This window comes from Mustela putorius, unplaced genomic scaffold (assembly GCF_011764305.1).
Source record: "Mustela putorius furo isolate JIRA1106 unplaced genomic scaffold, ASM1176430v1.1 tig00000461_pilon_pilon_pilon, whole genome shotgun sequence".
Classification (NCBI taxonomy): Eukaryota; Metazoa; Chordata; class Mammalia; order Carnivora; family Mustelidae; genus Mustela; species Mustela putorius.
The window spans coordinates 926,178-941,170 of NW_025421390.1; the positions used below are offsets into that span (position 1 = coordinate 926,178).

General features: G+C 50.0%; 1 protein-coding gene across 4 annotated transcripts in view; it reads right to left on the reverse strand.

Annotated features, from left to right (window-relative positions):
- Window positions 1-6,169: 6,169 nt before the first annotated feature.
- WDFY2 (WD repeat and FYVE domain containing 2) overlaps window positions 6,170-14,993 on the reverse strand; it is a 181,707-nt gene continuing 172,883 nt past the window's right edge. For 3 of the 4 annotated variants that reach the window (XR_006606942.1, XM_004775221.3, XM_045080569.1), the window contains 2 exons: window positions 13,630-13,738; window positions 6,170-12,635 (listed from right to left, as the gene is read on the reverse strand). Coding sequence is in view for 2 of the 4 variants with exons in the window: in XM_004775221.3 (XP_004775278.1) it covers window positions 12,606-12,635; window positions 13,630-13,738 (139 nt within the window). In the remaining 2 variants the exon portion in view is untranslated. Of the gene's footprint in view, window positions 12,636-13,629; window positions 13,739-14,993 lie in introns of those variants that run through there. The other variant, XM_013047192.2, reaches the window with a different exon arrangement.

The window sequence follows — 14,993 nt, forward strand, 5'->3', positions numbered from 1 at the left end:
GGGAATAAGGATGAGGGCAGCCATAGGCTCACTGGCGACAGAGGTCACAGGAGCAACGCTGGGGTCCCTGGACTCACTGTGAAGGTGTGCACAGTCCATTCTGGAAGAATGAAAGGCAAAGGTCCCGATCTCTTACCTGTTCCTAAGTATGGTCATACCGCCATATGTCAGGTGTGACCATGATTTCTAAACACCTGATCTAGAACTTCCACATTGACATTCTTGACCTTAAGCTGACCCCGTGGGGCTCCATCATCATGTGTGAAGCTGTTAGCACCCATCAGCCTCCCTGCTGTTGGTGTTGACAGTCTCTGAAGGCTGCCTTGCTGGGTGCTCCCCTCACCTTGACTTCTGCTCTCTGTGCTCCCCAGGTATGGCCCCACTTTTGCTCACTGACCTGCAGACCAGTCCTGGTGGATTATTTCCCAGGACTCAAAATCCTAACGTTTGGAAGAGCCACACTTCTTTACGGTTTTCCCAGGGGGCGCGGGAAAAACCACTCACTCATAAAAGAGGCCCGGATGGAGCTCTTCTCAAATCATGAGCAAGCTGCCCCGGGATCGGGCAATAGCTGTGATGCCGCTGAGGCTCACATGGGTGGGGGTGAGGTGGTTCCAAGCATCTCCAGTACGGGTCCCACACTCTAAGGCAGGAGTTAATTCACATATTAATGGACACGTGCTCTGTGCCAGCCTGCTCTAGGGCCTGAGCTCTGACAGCCAGCGGGGCAGCCCCTGCCCTCGCCCAGGGTGCGTACAGCAAAGAATGGAGGGGCACGATCCACTTGGGAAAGGGGCAGGTCTGGGTGCTAATGGTATGGGCAGGGGCTCAGGAGGCCCCAGGCAGCATGCAGCGTGCTCTCCCGCATCGTCACCAGTGTTCTCTTATGCTCCTTCCAACTCCTGAGAAGGGGCCGTGGTGCAGTGCTGGGTTCCACTGAGATGCCTGTAAAGGCCCAATCAGGAGGACCGGGAGGTCAAGGGCATAATCTGTGCACACTGCTGTCCCACCGGGGGCTGGGTGAGAGCTGCTTTTATGTGTCCCCAGCCAGCTCCCTTGCCTGGCACTGAAGGGCACCTTCCCCTCTCTGGCTGCCCATCCTACGCCCTTGTGCAGAGGCTGTGGGGGATGCTGCTGGAGTGGTGGGCCGGAGGGCACTGGCCATCCAGGGCTCATCACGGCAGGGAGGTTGCAGCCTTTAATTTCCACGCAGCTTACGGCTCATCTAAAAATATCTGAGCAGCCACAGGATTGAATCTCCCCAGGAATGACCTAAAACCAGCGTAATGAGGACTGGGGAATTGCTTCATTTCCATTTAAGAGGGGCACGTTGGGACTAGAAAGGGAGAAACCTCAGCTTCAGAAGCAGAGCTTTTGTCTCTGGTTTGCATTGTGCATGGTGGGGGATGGGGGGGCCGTGCAGGGGCCCCAGCTGCCCCTTCCTCAGCCAGCCCTCCTGACCACAGCGGCCTGGTGGCCAAGGGGGCTGGTAAATGCTGTCATTCCATGTCCAAGAGGCAGGGAAGTCAACAGGAGAGCAATGGAGACCTGGGGACAGGGAAGTAATAATGCCTAAGGAGATAAGGATTATCTGGAAGCCTGGAAACAGCAGAGAAGGGGAGCAGAACTCTGTTAGGGATCTGCCCTTCTCAACTCTATGATGAACTTTCAAAGAGGACAAGCATCCTCCCCAAACAAGGCAACTAAACCCAGCTGCAGTCAGACCAGACACCCCATGCCCCCACCCCTGGATGTGCCAGCTGGATACAGTGCCTGTGTCCTTGCGGCCCCCGTGAGGGGGGGGGCACTGCTGTCACCCCATCTACAGGCAGGGAACCAAGCCCAGAGGCTGCCCTGTCCCCATGGGCCCTCCCACAGCAATCTCTCCAACATCGCTGCCCCTTTTCTGAAAGCCAGTTTGTTAGAAGCCCAACATTTGGATAGATATCCTTGGAGTTCATCCTAAGAAATAATTAAAGATCTGGAAAACGAGGCTCTCGTCGCAGCACTAGTGGAGGAGAGGGAAGTAATAAATTATGGAACACCTGTACAAGAAATCTGTTCAAACCTGAAAACTCTGCCGTAGATAAATGTCTGTGGGAGAGGAAAGCTGTCTGCTCTATATCATTAAATGAAGAGATCCGGCTCCAAAACTATACACGCCTTGTGATCTGATCTTTGCTACACCCACAACCCCATAGAAAAGGGTGTGTTGGTGCTGTGGAGCGTCCCTCGGAGACCTGGCTTGGGAGACTTGGCACAGATTCACCCTCTGCGGCACGGATCCGAGAAGCTTTGCATATCCTGTTCTAAATGCAAGGGGGATGTTCTCAGGGAAGCACACACACCGGGAGAGGCTCAAGCCACACCGGGAGAGGCTCAGGCCAGGCGTGCTGGGAGACTGGCTTCTCAGTTCTTCTCCCTGCCTAAGGGAGACTTGCTTGGCTCTGCCTGCCTGTGAGCGCCATCAAGCCATGGGAGAGCCCACAGGCTCTTTTTTCCTCCCAAGGGACATCATCCTGTCAACGCCAACATCAACCTGTGTGCTTATAAAATCTGTGCTAGGAAACCCACCACCTGGACCTGCAGTTTGCCATCTTTCGCCCACAGGTCACAGAGCACCGGCGGAGCTTCTGGGCGCAGGCGGCCTGTCTGTGGACTTGGAGGCCTGTGGGGAGCAGGGGGGCCGGGCAGGGTCCTGAGCACACGGATGCTTGTCCTCCACGAGTGGGACAACAGAAGGCTTCAAATGCCTTCTCTTTGCTCATCAGTATCTCCTCATTCTTCCATAATAAACAAGTAAGTATTGCTTCTGTGAAAAGAAGGACGTTTTTCATTTAAAAAATACGGCCCCCAGATTATGTGATCCTTTCTCTCTCTGTAATCCTCTGGTCTCATTACAGCTCTCAAATGTTTACTCTGGTTTCGTTTCTTTCATTGGCTTCACAGGAGAACAAGATTTTGTTTCCCAGTGTGCTCACTGCAGAGACGCTGTGTTTCCCTGAGGTCTGGGGGAGAAGAGGGGTGTATCCTGTAGCCAGCCCTGGGGCCTGGGGCGGGGGTGGGAGGTTGTGGGGGGTGACACTAGGTGAGAAAACTCTGTATAGCCTGGGGCCGGGATGGCGTGGGAGGCAGAGCGGCTTGGCAGAGGAAGTCAAGCTCTTTCCCTTCTTCTTATAGTCCTCCCTGAAAAGAAGAAAACACTTCAGCAATCCAAGAAACCATCCACTGGGATCCTGAAAGAGGCCGGACTCATTTGAGCGAGATAGCTAACCCAGGAGGCAGGAGTCTGAGTGTTTAATCCCCCTAGGCCTCCAGTGGGGCCTTCCCAGCACTGGAGGGAGACCCTGTGTCCTTGCGCGCAGAGGGGCGAGGGGCTCCGAGGGGATCTTGCTCTCGGGCTGGGCTGGCACGGGTGCACATGTCCCAGGGCCCGGAGGACACAGGACCCAACACACTCCCGGCTTGGCTGAGCAGCACTTTCCACCCAGGCTGAGGGGCGACACCTCCAGGGCTTTGTAGGAAGAATCTCTGGAACCAAGCCGCTTGGCTAGGTGCTGTTTTGCAGGAGAAAGCGAGGTGTGTACGATCACACTCCTTTGTATTATTTATTAGAGGTACTGGTAGTAAAAAGAAGCGAAGCACACCCAACCTCTTCCCTTGAGAATGCTGGGTCTTCTCACAGCTGTGAGGCTGTCAGTAGGAGGGTTCCATGCCAGGTTCAAGGGCGGGTGTGCTTTGGGGCACGAGGGGTGGGCAGCGTGCTGTGGCTGGCCTTGCCCCTGCCACCCTGCACACCTCAGCAGATTCTTTCAAGTCTTTCTCTAACTTGGGCTCGGGGCCTCTCGAGGTGGACCCTCTCCTCCATGAAACTCAGGGTAGGGTGGGATTGTGCCCAGGCTTTGCTGGTGAGACGGTCCTTTGCCTGTTGGGGTGGGTTTTGTAAAGTGCCTCCCTGAATTTTATACCCCCAGTTTCTTCTCTTTCTGAACTCAGTGGGTCCCCGGAGAACAGAGGTCCTCCGGTTGTGATCCCTGTCCTCAGAGTCCTGGGCGAGGCCAGGACCCACAGGCCCTGGCTAAAGGTGACCCGCCCTAGGAGGTGAAAGGTCATCTGGGAAGCTGACCGAACCCCAGGGAATGGGATCTGTCCAAAGCAGCCCCGCAAAGCAAGTGAGCCATGACTCTGCTTTTCTATTTCTGGTGGCTGTTATCCGCTCAGGTTTTCTTCTCTAGCTGGGCAGAGTCCCGAGGGACAAGCTCTGGGAGAGGAGCCTCGCTGGGAGGAGAGGGCACCAGAGAACACTTGACCTCGGGTGGAAGCCAGGGTCTGCTCTCTGCATCTTCGGCCATTATGGAGAACCATTCTTGCTTGAGGCTCTGGTGATCTGGCAGCCCTGAGGATGGGTGCCTCTCTCCCCTGGCTACCACCTGCCAGTTCCTGAGCACGTCGCACTCCCACCATCCACAGCATCCCCCCACCCCCACCCCGGCCACACCCGTCTTGAGACTCTCCCTCAGCCCCTGCGTCCTGTTTGAGTCAGTCAAACTCCGCTGGACTCCTTGTTCTCCCCTGCTCCGTCTCCCACTTGCAGCACGTCAGGACCCTCATCCGTGTGGGCCCTTGAGGGCAGGGACAGCACCTGATGCTCGTGGGGGCCCCTGGAGGGTGTGAGTGACATGGGTGACCTGACTGACCTGAGGCCCTCACAGCCGCAGGCCAAGGCCAGTCGGGGAGCTGCCCTTCTCACAGCTGCGCGTGCCCCTCACTGTTAGGTCAGAAACTGGTTCCACATACTTGCCTCTTGCTAGAACACCATCCTCACTAGCTGGAGAGGAGAAATTGATAGAAATTCCCAGAAGAGCTGGCTCAGAGATCCAAGTAACACAGGCCAGACCCAGCTCGGGGGCAGAGAAGGTATGGACCAACGGCCACTGAGCAGACGCCTCTTCTCCTTTCTCCTGCACGGGCCACTGTAGCTACGAGAACTTGGGTAGACTGGGAACTTCTATTTTAAAATAAATGTGCCCCGGGCCAGGAACAAGCCGGCCTTCAGCTTCTGTGGCAGGTTTTTTTGTTTTGTTTTGCTTTCTCTTTTCCATCCTGTATGAAACTCTCCTTTATCTGAGAATGTGGTTTTCTTAAAAAATTCTGGGTTCAAGATCAGCCTACACTGTAGGTTTGAGGGAAGCAGGGTGGGAGGAGAACATGTGCAAATGAGCTGTACACCTCTGTACTCCAAGACAGGGCCCCACACTGCCTCTGTCCTGTGTCCCGCGTGGCCCTAGGGACAGTGTGTATTTACATAAACAAATTCATCGGCTTAAGATTAGGAGTGGCTTTAATAATGCACCTGGCATGCTAGTGCTAGTTTGGAAAAAACCTCTAAATTATACCGTTTTACCTCCTAATGACTGCAAAGTTGTAGCAAAATCAGCAAACAGACGTAGGAATATCTACCTCCACGCCTGGGGCTCAGAGCGAAACCACCCTCACTCGTCATCCATGGCGGAGAAAAACTCGGCAGGCGGTGCCTCAGAGTTGCTCAGGTCCAGGCTGTCAGCCAAGGAGCCCCAAGGAAGGGGTTTTTCTGGGTGCGTCTGCCTGGAAAGGCAGTGACTTTCGGCTACATTTGACTGTATCCCCCCCTTTTCGAAAGAAAGGGGGGCCTCTGGAGTGTGGGGTGTGGGTAGGTTGTGTAGGCACAATGGGGCTGGGAGGGAGAGGGGCCCCCAGTCCCATGGGCTGTGGTATGAAGGGCACCCCAGCTCCCCCACTCACTGTCTGTTCAGTGCCATGCAAGCAACTGTTTTCTTCTCACCTGTTTTCCTATCCATAAAATGGGCTTCCTGAGCTTTGAGAGAGGTTTCTCCCAGCTACATTTGCCCTGAAGTCCTTTCTCCTCAGTTGGAAAGTTTATTAACCACAGTTAGAGCACACTTAAGTGCAAGATCAAGGGAATGAAGAGGACCACAGGGCCACAGCCCATTTGCTGGGCACAAAGTGTTGCCAGACCATGGTTCTCCCTGGGCTCTACACTGTCAGGTGCAGGAGCGGCCTGGAGACTTGCCTTCTCTCACCCGGGGAACACCAAGGCAGGACTGTTGTGGACTGTCTCCACAGGACTGTCTCAGCTTGACGACAACAATGATGGCACTAGAGCTGCACAAAGGTTTCCACAGAGATTTATTTTAAACCGTGGAGGCAACTTTGCATTGAGAGTCTTCTACATTGGTAATGGCCACAGGCATATTTCAGTTAGAGGGAACACAGTGAGAATGTGAGCAGAGTTTAAAAACTTTCACAACATCAGCAGCATTGGAACACAGAACTGGATACAGGCATCTTAACATTGTAAGCAGTCTTGCTCAGTCCACCTGCTCAGTCAGGAAGTCAATGTCAATGTCTCCAGTGGCAGAGAGCATGGCGAGGCCGGAAGGGTTCTGCTGGAATTGCATTTGAGAAATCTGTTCCGGCTTTGGGCTCATGACATTCTCAACCTGACCCCTTGGGGAATCTCATTTCAAAAAGAAAGAAAAAGATATCCATGAAGTAACATGCCTGCTGCAGCCAGGTTCTACGGGGGCCCCAGACGGACGGCGTGCAGCATGGAAGAGTCCGTTGCCCTGGTTAGGAACGGCAGCAGGTAGGCAGGCACGAACGGAGGGCTAGCACCTTCCCCATTGTCCAGTTAATAACAGTTTTTGTACTTTTCAGATAAAGATTTTCTTTTGCGAAAAGACAGTACATGAAAAAAAATCATTTAAAAAGCAAGGCAAATGGTGCCCAACACAAATAGATGAAGAGTACCACGGTTATCAGTGACACGAGTGTCTGGTCTGTACTCCATATGGGTGACTGCTACTGACCTAAGGCTGCCATCTATTCAAATGGGAAGGAGAAAAACATGCAAGCAAGTAAATGAAATAGGTTTTTCAGACCATTGTCCCTTTTTGTATTCGAGTTCACCCACTTCGGATTCCCAGAGAACCAGGAGAAAAAAAATATCAAGGTCAGATTCTCAATCTAACCTTGAAACCAACCTGCGGTTCCCTGCCCCTTTCTCTCCCAAGAAAGTCAGCTACAGTTATTAAGTCGCCAAGGTGAACATGTTGAGGTATCTTATATTTTAGTGAGGTGGTACCAAGACCAACTTCCACCTTTGCCATCTTTTCCAGACCTCTAGATGGAAAAAAGCAGAAAGCAATTTCCTTGATGAGAAAGAACACAAAGACCTCCCGATCCTATTCGCCTGCCTATTGGCAGTTAAGTCAGCCACTAGTCCAACACTCAACATTCGTGGAATGACAGGATCGCAGGACTGGAGGGGTCCCAAGAACCACCGCCCAGTTCAGTCCCTCCTCCAGGCTTTAGCCGCCTTCCCATGTCTCTGACGATGACTACCGACTGTCTGCTCCAACAGGAACAATGCTCCCTGGCGTGTGAAACACAAAGGAGGGATCCCACTCCGATCTTGGACAGATCATATTCTTGGAGACTGCTTTTGTGTGTTAGGTCTAAACAGGCTTCTCAGTGGAAAGGATCACGTTTAAAGGCAAAATTACAGACTAAAACCCCTGAGGGTTGGTATGTATGTAATTCTTGGTTATGAAATTGAGTTGAAGGTGAAAAATGAACACGGGTATTCCTGAATTATCAAGTTATGCACATAGGAGAGTTGGACAGTCAAAGAAAAAGGCAAATGGAAGGAACGCCAAGAACCAGAAAGGGCCAGGCCTCGTGGAGGGATGCTGGGGCACCCCTGCTCGGCAGAGCCAGGTCTCGAGGGGGCGCTGCCTGAGCCTCTTCTATGGCCTCTGGCCTGAGAAAAACGTCCCCTTGCATGTGGTGCGAGGCACTACTAAGGGGATGTAGCGTGTTTCCCACATGGTACTGAGAAGACCCACGGAGCCGCAAGAATGATTTCAGGCCAGCGGGGAAATGGAGGGCGGCCGCCTGCGTAGGTACCAATGGGCTTGGCTCTGTGTATTCCTGTGATGCTAAAGTTGTCTAGATCAGTCTCCTACTACCTGTCATGGCCATTCCTTTTTCAAAGGGGAGCAGCTGAGCCTGGCCCACCTGTGTCACGAGGAAATTAGCACGTAAACTCTCCCAGGCCAAGTTCACGCGTGTGGGGACCTCCAGATCCACCTCACGGCCTCTGAGGCAGGGGCTGTGCCTCCAGAAAGTTCAAAACTTAGTTGCCGTGGATCATATTAAGGTAACCACCCACCACCCCTGGTCTTTCTAAAGGCAAACCACAATAAAAAACCTAGATACTAGCCTCAGTATGCTGCAGGAAAACCCAACTCTCAAACTCCGAGGGAATCCCTCATGGTGCTCTGTGTGCTGCCTCCCTCTGAGGTCGTAGGGAACCCCGCACAGCAGCCCCCTGCCATAGTGACAAGAGCTCAGGCCCCAGGACTTCAGCCGAGTACTTGATACCCTCTGGCAACTCCAACCACTTATGGCCTCTGCGTACCAGGCTGATGCCAGACCGTAGGCCTTTGTTTCTGTTTCGGCAGCCTGCAAGTCATTTCCTTAATGGACTCACTTTAATCGCACCTTTACCCCTCGGCTCAGAAGTCCTTTCTGCTGGAGGACGGGCACTGTGTGTACCCCTGGGGTGGGCCCCGCGCACACTTCTATCACTGAATGGACCACGGGACTGACATAACCCATCCACTACCCCGAGCAGCCTCTGCCCAGGACAGGGAATGGGCCCCAGCTCCCACAGCCTACTTTAGAGCCTGGCTTGAGGCAGACGGTCCACAAATGGCTGAAGAGGGCTACATTCCAGAAGATCATCTAGAGGATTCTGTGTTTCCCAATCAACTTCATAGATGTCCACTGTCAGTTAAAATTTACCATTATTTTAAAGGACAGAAAAATACTGTATTGGCGAAGCGCTTTCTTTTACTTTAAAATACATATCTTAGTGAATGAGATATCACTTATATACAATTAAACTATCAAAAAAGCAAAATCAAAGGAATCTTGTTTCATGACTATTTATGTCCAGTAACTTTGGTACAGAGTTTAGAGTGATCCCTTTACTTAAAAGTCAATGTCCAGGCTTTAAAAATTGATGGTTAAGCAAAAATAAATTATGCTTTTTAAAAAATGAATCTCAAACCATGAAAAGGTGATGTTCCCTAAGAAAAGCAAAGGCTGTAGACTCAGAGACTGGCTCAAGGCTGGCCTTCAGACAAACAGGGGAAGGTGAAATGTTAATGCCCTTAGATTTCCACCTGCATTGTTGGCGGGTGGTGGTGGGGGTTTCCATGAGGAAGAGTCTAGGAAGGAGTTTACGCTGATCAGGAGCTGCAAGAATTGCATCATTGCATAGTACCCACCCCCTCAGAAACAGGGCTGCGGCCAAAGGAAGTGTCAGATTCCCCTGTAAGAGGATCAGGCCTGATTCCTGAGAACTGCCTAGAGGACACTCGTCCTAGTCATGCCATTAGTAGTTAATGTCCAAAACAATGTGTTCCTGGAAAATTCTTTGAATCTTTTAGAGTCTCCTGTTGACACCTCAGCTATATCTGACAGCCTGGGATGACCAAATGTTTTCTGCTTGGAATATTCAAGATCTCTGAAGATCCCTTCCAGTTTTGTGATTCTATGATTCCTTGAATAACTGAAACCATCAAATGAGAAAAACATCATTGACTGATCTCATATAAAAAGACATGCAATTCCAAGTCCTTAATTTAAAACCACCTTAGCTACTGCGGACACAAACCCAGGCTGTGAAAGTTTCCAATAACATCATTTCTTTGGAGAAACCGAAAGCCTATGATCGGTTTTATCCTACGGAATGCAGAGCAAGTCTGCGCATGAGATGGGCAGCCCGGCCACTTTCCCAACATGGCCATGTTAGGCGTTAACTTGCCAGAGCTGCTGAAGTAACAGAGCAAAAATATATGTAAAGTGCAACTGCAAGAGGGCAAAACAAGAACTATGACCGTGAACCCAGCCAGGAGGAAAGCCAAGTGCTGGTGCCAGCTTTCACTCCCAACAAGTGAAGCCTCCACTCCATACGATGCGGGGAAGACATGCGACACCAGCACTTCTCTCTCTGTAAGTTACAAAAAACGGTGGCGACATTCCTCATAAAACTCAAGAATGCACAGTATCATAAACACACACACCACTGCTTTGCTAAGTACTTCTTAACAAAGTCAAGCACCCACACAGATAAGGAGAAAAGAGAAGGGCAGAGCAGGGGATACTATGATGTCTCTGTGGTTTTTGATAGTGACTCTCATCACTAATGAGGTGTCAAGTGGTTTCAGCCTCAGAGCAGCTCTGTGGGGGCAGGACTAGGGAGGGGGAGAGGGCTGTAGTAAAAGGCGGGGTCCAGCCCAGAGCAACCGTGGTGGACATGCGTGACCCAGCAGGGACAATCAGCTGCCCCAGTGGGGTGTGTGAGCTCCCCCAGAACTAAGTCAGATCCACATCAGGCTCGCTGGGCACTGCTCCACTGTCTCCCTGACGCGGTCTCCCTCTCTGTATACAGGCCACACTCCAAATTTCGGAAAGGGAAAATGGAGCAATTCATTTCCATTACTCGTTTCCCACACACGGTTCTCTGTTATGTACAACTTGGCACGTGGCTCCAAGTTCCACTAGTAAGCTATGAAATAGGTATTTCAGTATTTTAAATTTCATTCCCTTTTTAAAGCTCTCTCACAATCATGCAGACAAGACTCAGCTTAGTTCTAACAGCTTTGACTGATGGCAAGCAGGGGGGGTTGGTGACAGCGAAGTGATAAGTGGTAATGGCTTCCATGCGTGAGTAAGTACACGCGTGTATCCAACCTTAGACTGTGGTCACCTGAGCTGGTCTGATGGCTCAGGTGATACACAGGCTGCCCTGTACCAGGGCTACACGGGGCACACCCACTGTACTCCCCAGGGCGTAGCAACAGAGCCATCTCTAGGAAGCCCCAGCCCAGGGAGCACACAGAGGACAAAGTATGGTGGGCAGTACTTTTTCCGGTTGGAAAAAAAAGTAATTAATAATCATGAGGGGATTAAAAAAAAGGTTTCCAAAAACAAAAAAGAGAGAAAGAAACTGGAAGCATTTCAACAACACTGCCGAAAATCTATCAAATCAGAAGTGAACAAGATAATGGGGACAGTGTGGATACCGAAGGGCAAGTAACTGGCCTGTTTCTCTGCAAGGCTTAATTGAACCTGGTGATCCTCAAGAGACTCGGGGGTCCCCTGACACCCCTGACAGGAGAGGGTGAATGAGGTGGGATGTGTAAAATGCACACAATGGGGCAGGCTCATGGCACACACCTGCTGCAAACAGGTGGAAGTAAGATTTCTAAAAAGGACTTCAATATTCTGAGTTGAGTCGCTATGCACAAGAATATTTCACTTTATCAAGTTTGACTGGATTCCCTTAAAATCAGAATTCTTCGGGTTCATTTTCTAAAGCCCTCTTTCTTCTTTTCTTTCTTTTTAACAACCCCCCTCCCGGAACCCAGTACGAGCTGTAGGACTTGGTACCTTTTATGTCACAGAGTTTTAGGATGGAAGTGTGCAAAGTGTTCTGCTAAAATACGCAAAGATAAAAATCTTTAAATATCTAGTTTTTCAAGGGGAAGAAAATACAGATGGTGAGGAGTAGAGCAGGATATACTCTTGCAGGAAGGAGCACATTCAAATTCAGAGGTGATGTCACGTGGACAGACACATGTTAAAGACGCTTTTTTCTGAAGGACACGGAGTTTGCATTTTTTTGTTTTGTGGGGTTTGTTTTGAACACCGTGAGGAAGAGCTACGCAAGTCACATGGAAACATAAAAGGCTCAGAGGGCTCCAACGGAAGGAGAAATGATCCAGGCACTGCAAGTTGGAGCTCTGAGCTACAATCGTCTGCTTCTGTGAGGACAGGGGTCGGGAGCAGCTTTCTCACAGCAAAGACAGAAAACTGAGGCAGAAGCACAAGGTCGCGTTTACACAGCCTGAACAGGAACGAGTTAGACCTTCCAAACGGACTACTCTTTGGGTGATTCAAGAAGTCAGTCGGAAAACCCACACGAATGGTTTCCTGAATCTCTCAGCCGAAGAGGAGGTCTGTGAAAGCACAAACACTGAGAATCCAGAGTGTAAAGAGAAACACGAACACAGGCAGACATGAAGAGGAGGGGAGGTGACCCAGAGAGAGGAAAAGGACGCCGAACACAGAATATGTGCCCAAGTGAAGGAAACATGGAAACGACTTTATAACGACCAAAAATACCCCTAACAGATGCCTTCTTCATCTCTCCAACACACGAAGCGACAATGAAAAGGAAGTGAGAAACACATACCAAGTAAAGACCCCACACAGAGTTTTCAGTATGCTCAGAACAATGCAGCACAGCCAGAGTGTATAAATCATTTGTTAAAAAAATATCTTCTTTTCTATTGTATGAACTGGTTGAAAGAGTCCCCTCGCCAGCGTCCACTCACTAGGTCCCATGCCAACTCAGCCCGGCTCGCGAGTTTCTCTCAGACTCTCATGTGTCTGCTGACAGCTCCAGTAATGATGCGGATTCCAACGACTGCTTCTTGAGTAAATACTATCTTTCTGATACTGGAGTGTCATCAAGATACAACTGGGGTCATATCCCATAACTGTGGAGAGGAAAAGAAAACACAGGAGGAACTGAAATTCCCTTGTGTTGAGGATTAACAGGCCTTATGATTGAATACAAGGGAGCTTTTAATTAGCCAAGCAACTAAGTACTACACTAACGTGATTTCTAAATCTATAAAATGGTATTTTGCCATGAAAATGTTTAACGTAGACTTGAAAACCATGGCCGTGGGGAATTTACATCCAGTGAGTGCAGAATCTGACAGATCAGATTCCCTTCTGGGATAAGACAATGAGCATCTATCAGGCCCCCTGTGGGCCCCAGGGACGTGCTGCATCCCTTCCAGACCTTCTCTTGTCCAGTCTTCCAAACAGTCTTCCAAGATGTCCCATTTTCAAAAATCAAGGACCCAAGATTCCCAGAGTTTATTTTTAAAACTTGCTGGAAGTCAAGGGCCCCAGTGGCTTTGAAAGGGGTTATTTTAACCACCACAACCTGCTGGTGCCTCCAAGAAGGGACCAGAGTGAGCCAAGCCCGTGGCACAGCTGTGGCCCCTCCTGTCCGGGGCCTCTGCTGGGGTACCACATCCATCCAGCACGGTCCTCAGACAGACCCTGGAGGACTGCTTCTGGATTAATTGATCTCATGGGGAAAAGATCTTGTTTATTATTTGCTGGCTTATTCGAGTCCTTCCTTTCACTCAAGGCTCAGCTCAAACCCCACTTCCTTCCTGAAGCCATCTCTAGCAGCCCCATCTCCCTCTACCGAGGTTGCTGAACATGTGACCTATTAGTACCCATCAAAAGGACAGAGTACGTCCCCAGTAGACAATGTGCTCCCTGCAGCCAAGAGCCATGTCTGATCTTGGTGTGTGAGGCCAGGGCCCTGGCATAGGGCCTTGCACGTAGTGGGGCCTCAAAAGTGCTCACTGCTCACAGTGACCTCATGAGCAGAGCTCACCCAGTCCTGGGCTCCTGGACATTGACATAGGGCCAAAGAAGGAAAGCTTCTGAAAGAAGATGGCGCCCTACCTTAATAACCTTGTCAGTTCCAGAAGTCAGTAACCATCCTCTGGTGGCATCAAAATGCACATGCACGATGTTATGTTTGCTGTCGTGGAAGGTTGCCGTGGGTGCGCGTCTGGAAGGAGCAAAGCGAGTTTCCAAGAGTGAAGAGTGGTGATACATGAATGAAGGAAAGCTGCAGACCAATGACTAAGACAGGCGCCTCACTTCAAAACTGCTCCTCACATCTACCTTTGGTCCCTGGGAACCTGTTAATTTCTTTTTTTTTTAAAGATTTATTTATTTGAGAGAGAGAGAGAGAGTACAAACAGGAGGGGCAGAGGGTGAGGGAGATTTTCAAGCAGGCTCAGGGCTCAATCCCCAACCATCAGATCACGGCCTGAGCCAAAAACACGAGTCGGACACTTAACCAACTGAGCTACCCAGGCACCTTTTTTTTCCTTAAATATTTCTATATTTTAAAATTTTATATATATATATATATATACATATATATATATATATATATATTCATCTATTTGACACAGCAAGACAGAGAGAGGCAGAGGGAGAAGCAGGGTCCCCGCGGAGCAGGGAGCCCAATGTGGGACTTGATATCTGAACCCTGGGATTACAACCTGAGCTGAAGGCAGAAGCTTAATGGACCCAGCAATCCAGGCACCTTTTTTTTGCGAGCGAGAGCGAGCACAGGCAGACAGAGTGGAAGGCAGAGTCAGAAGGAGAAGCAGGCTCCCTGCGGAGCAAGGAGCCCAATGTGGGACTCATGTGGGATCATGACCTGAGCCGAAGGCAGCTGCTTAACCAACTGAGCCACCCAGGCGTCCCTCCAGGCACCTTTTTAAAAGAGGATAGGACTCTTATCTTCTCCAAAATGGGAATGAGATGATGACATTTCCCAGTCTTACGGATTACTTGTTGCTCTGATAGAGCCTATGAAAAATCTCTACCCATGCCTTTGACAAATCTTAAAACAAACACCTCAGTGCTTTTGCTACGTCTGATCTCAGAAGTACCTGCTGGTATAAAGTCCACCTGTATCTATTTAAAAAAAAAAAAAAAAAAAAGGAAGCAGCACACCTGTTAAAAAGCCGAGGATACCATTACTATTCTAATCGAAGGGCTATACATTCTTTCTCCTCCGTTTCCTGGTGTTACTGCAGGTTTAGTTTCTCTATGGTCTTCTAACACTTGAACAAGTAAAACAATCTATAAACAAACATTGTTATTTGTTTTGTATCTTTTAACCTATGCATTGCTTAATAAGAAAGCTTAATAAGAAGTCGACTGCCTAGGTGGTCTAGAAGCAATGCAGAAGAGGCAGAAGAAGAGTGACATGGGAAGGGAGATAGAGACATGGGGAAGGAGATGGC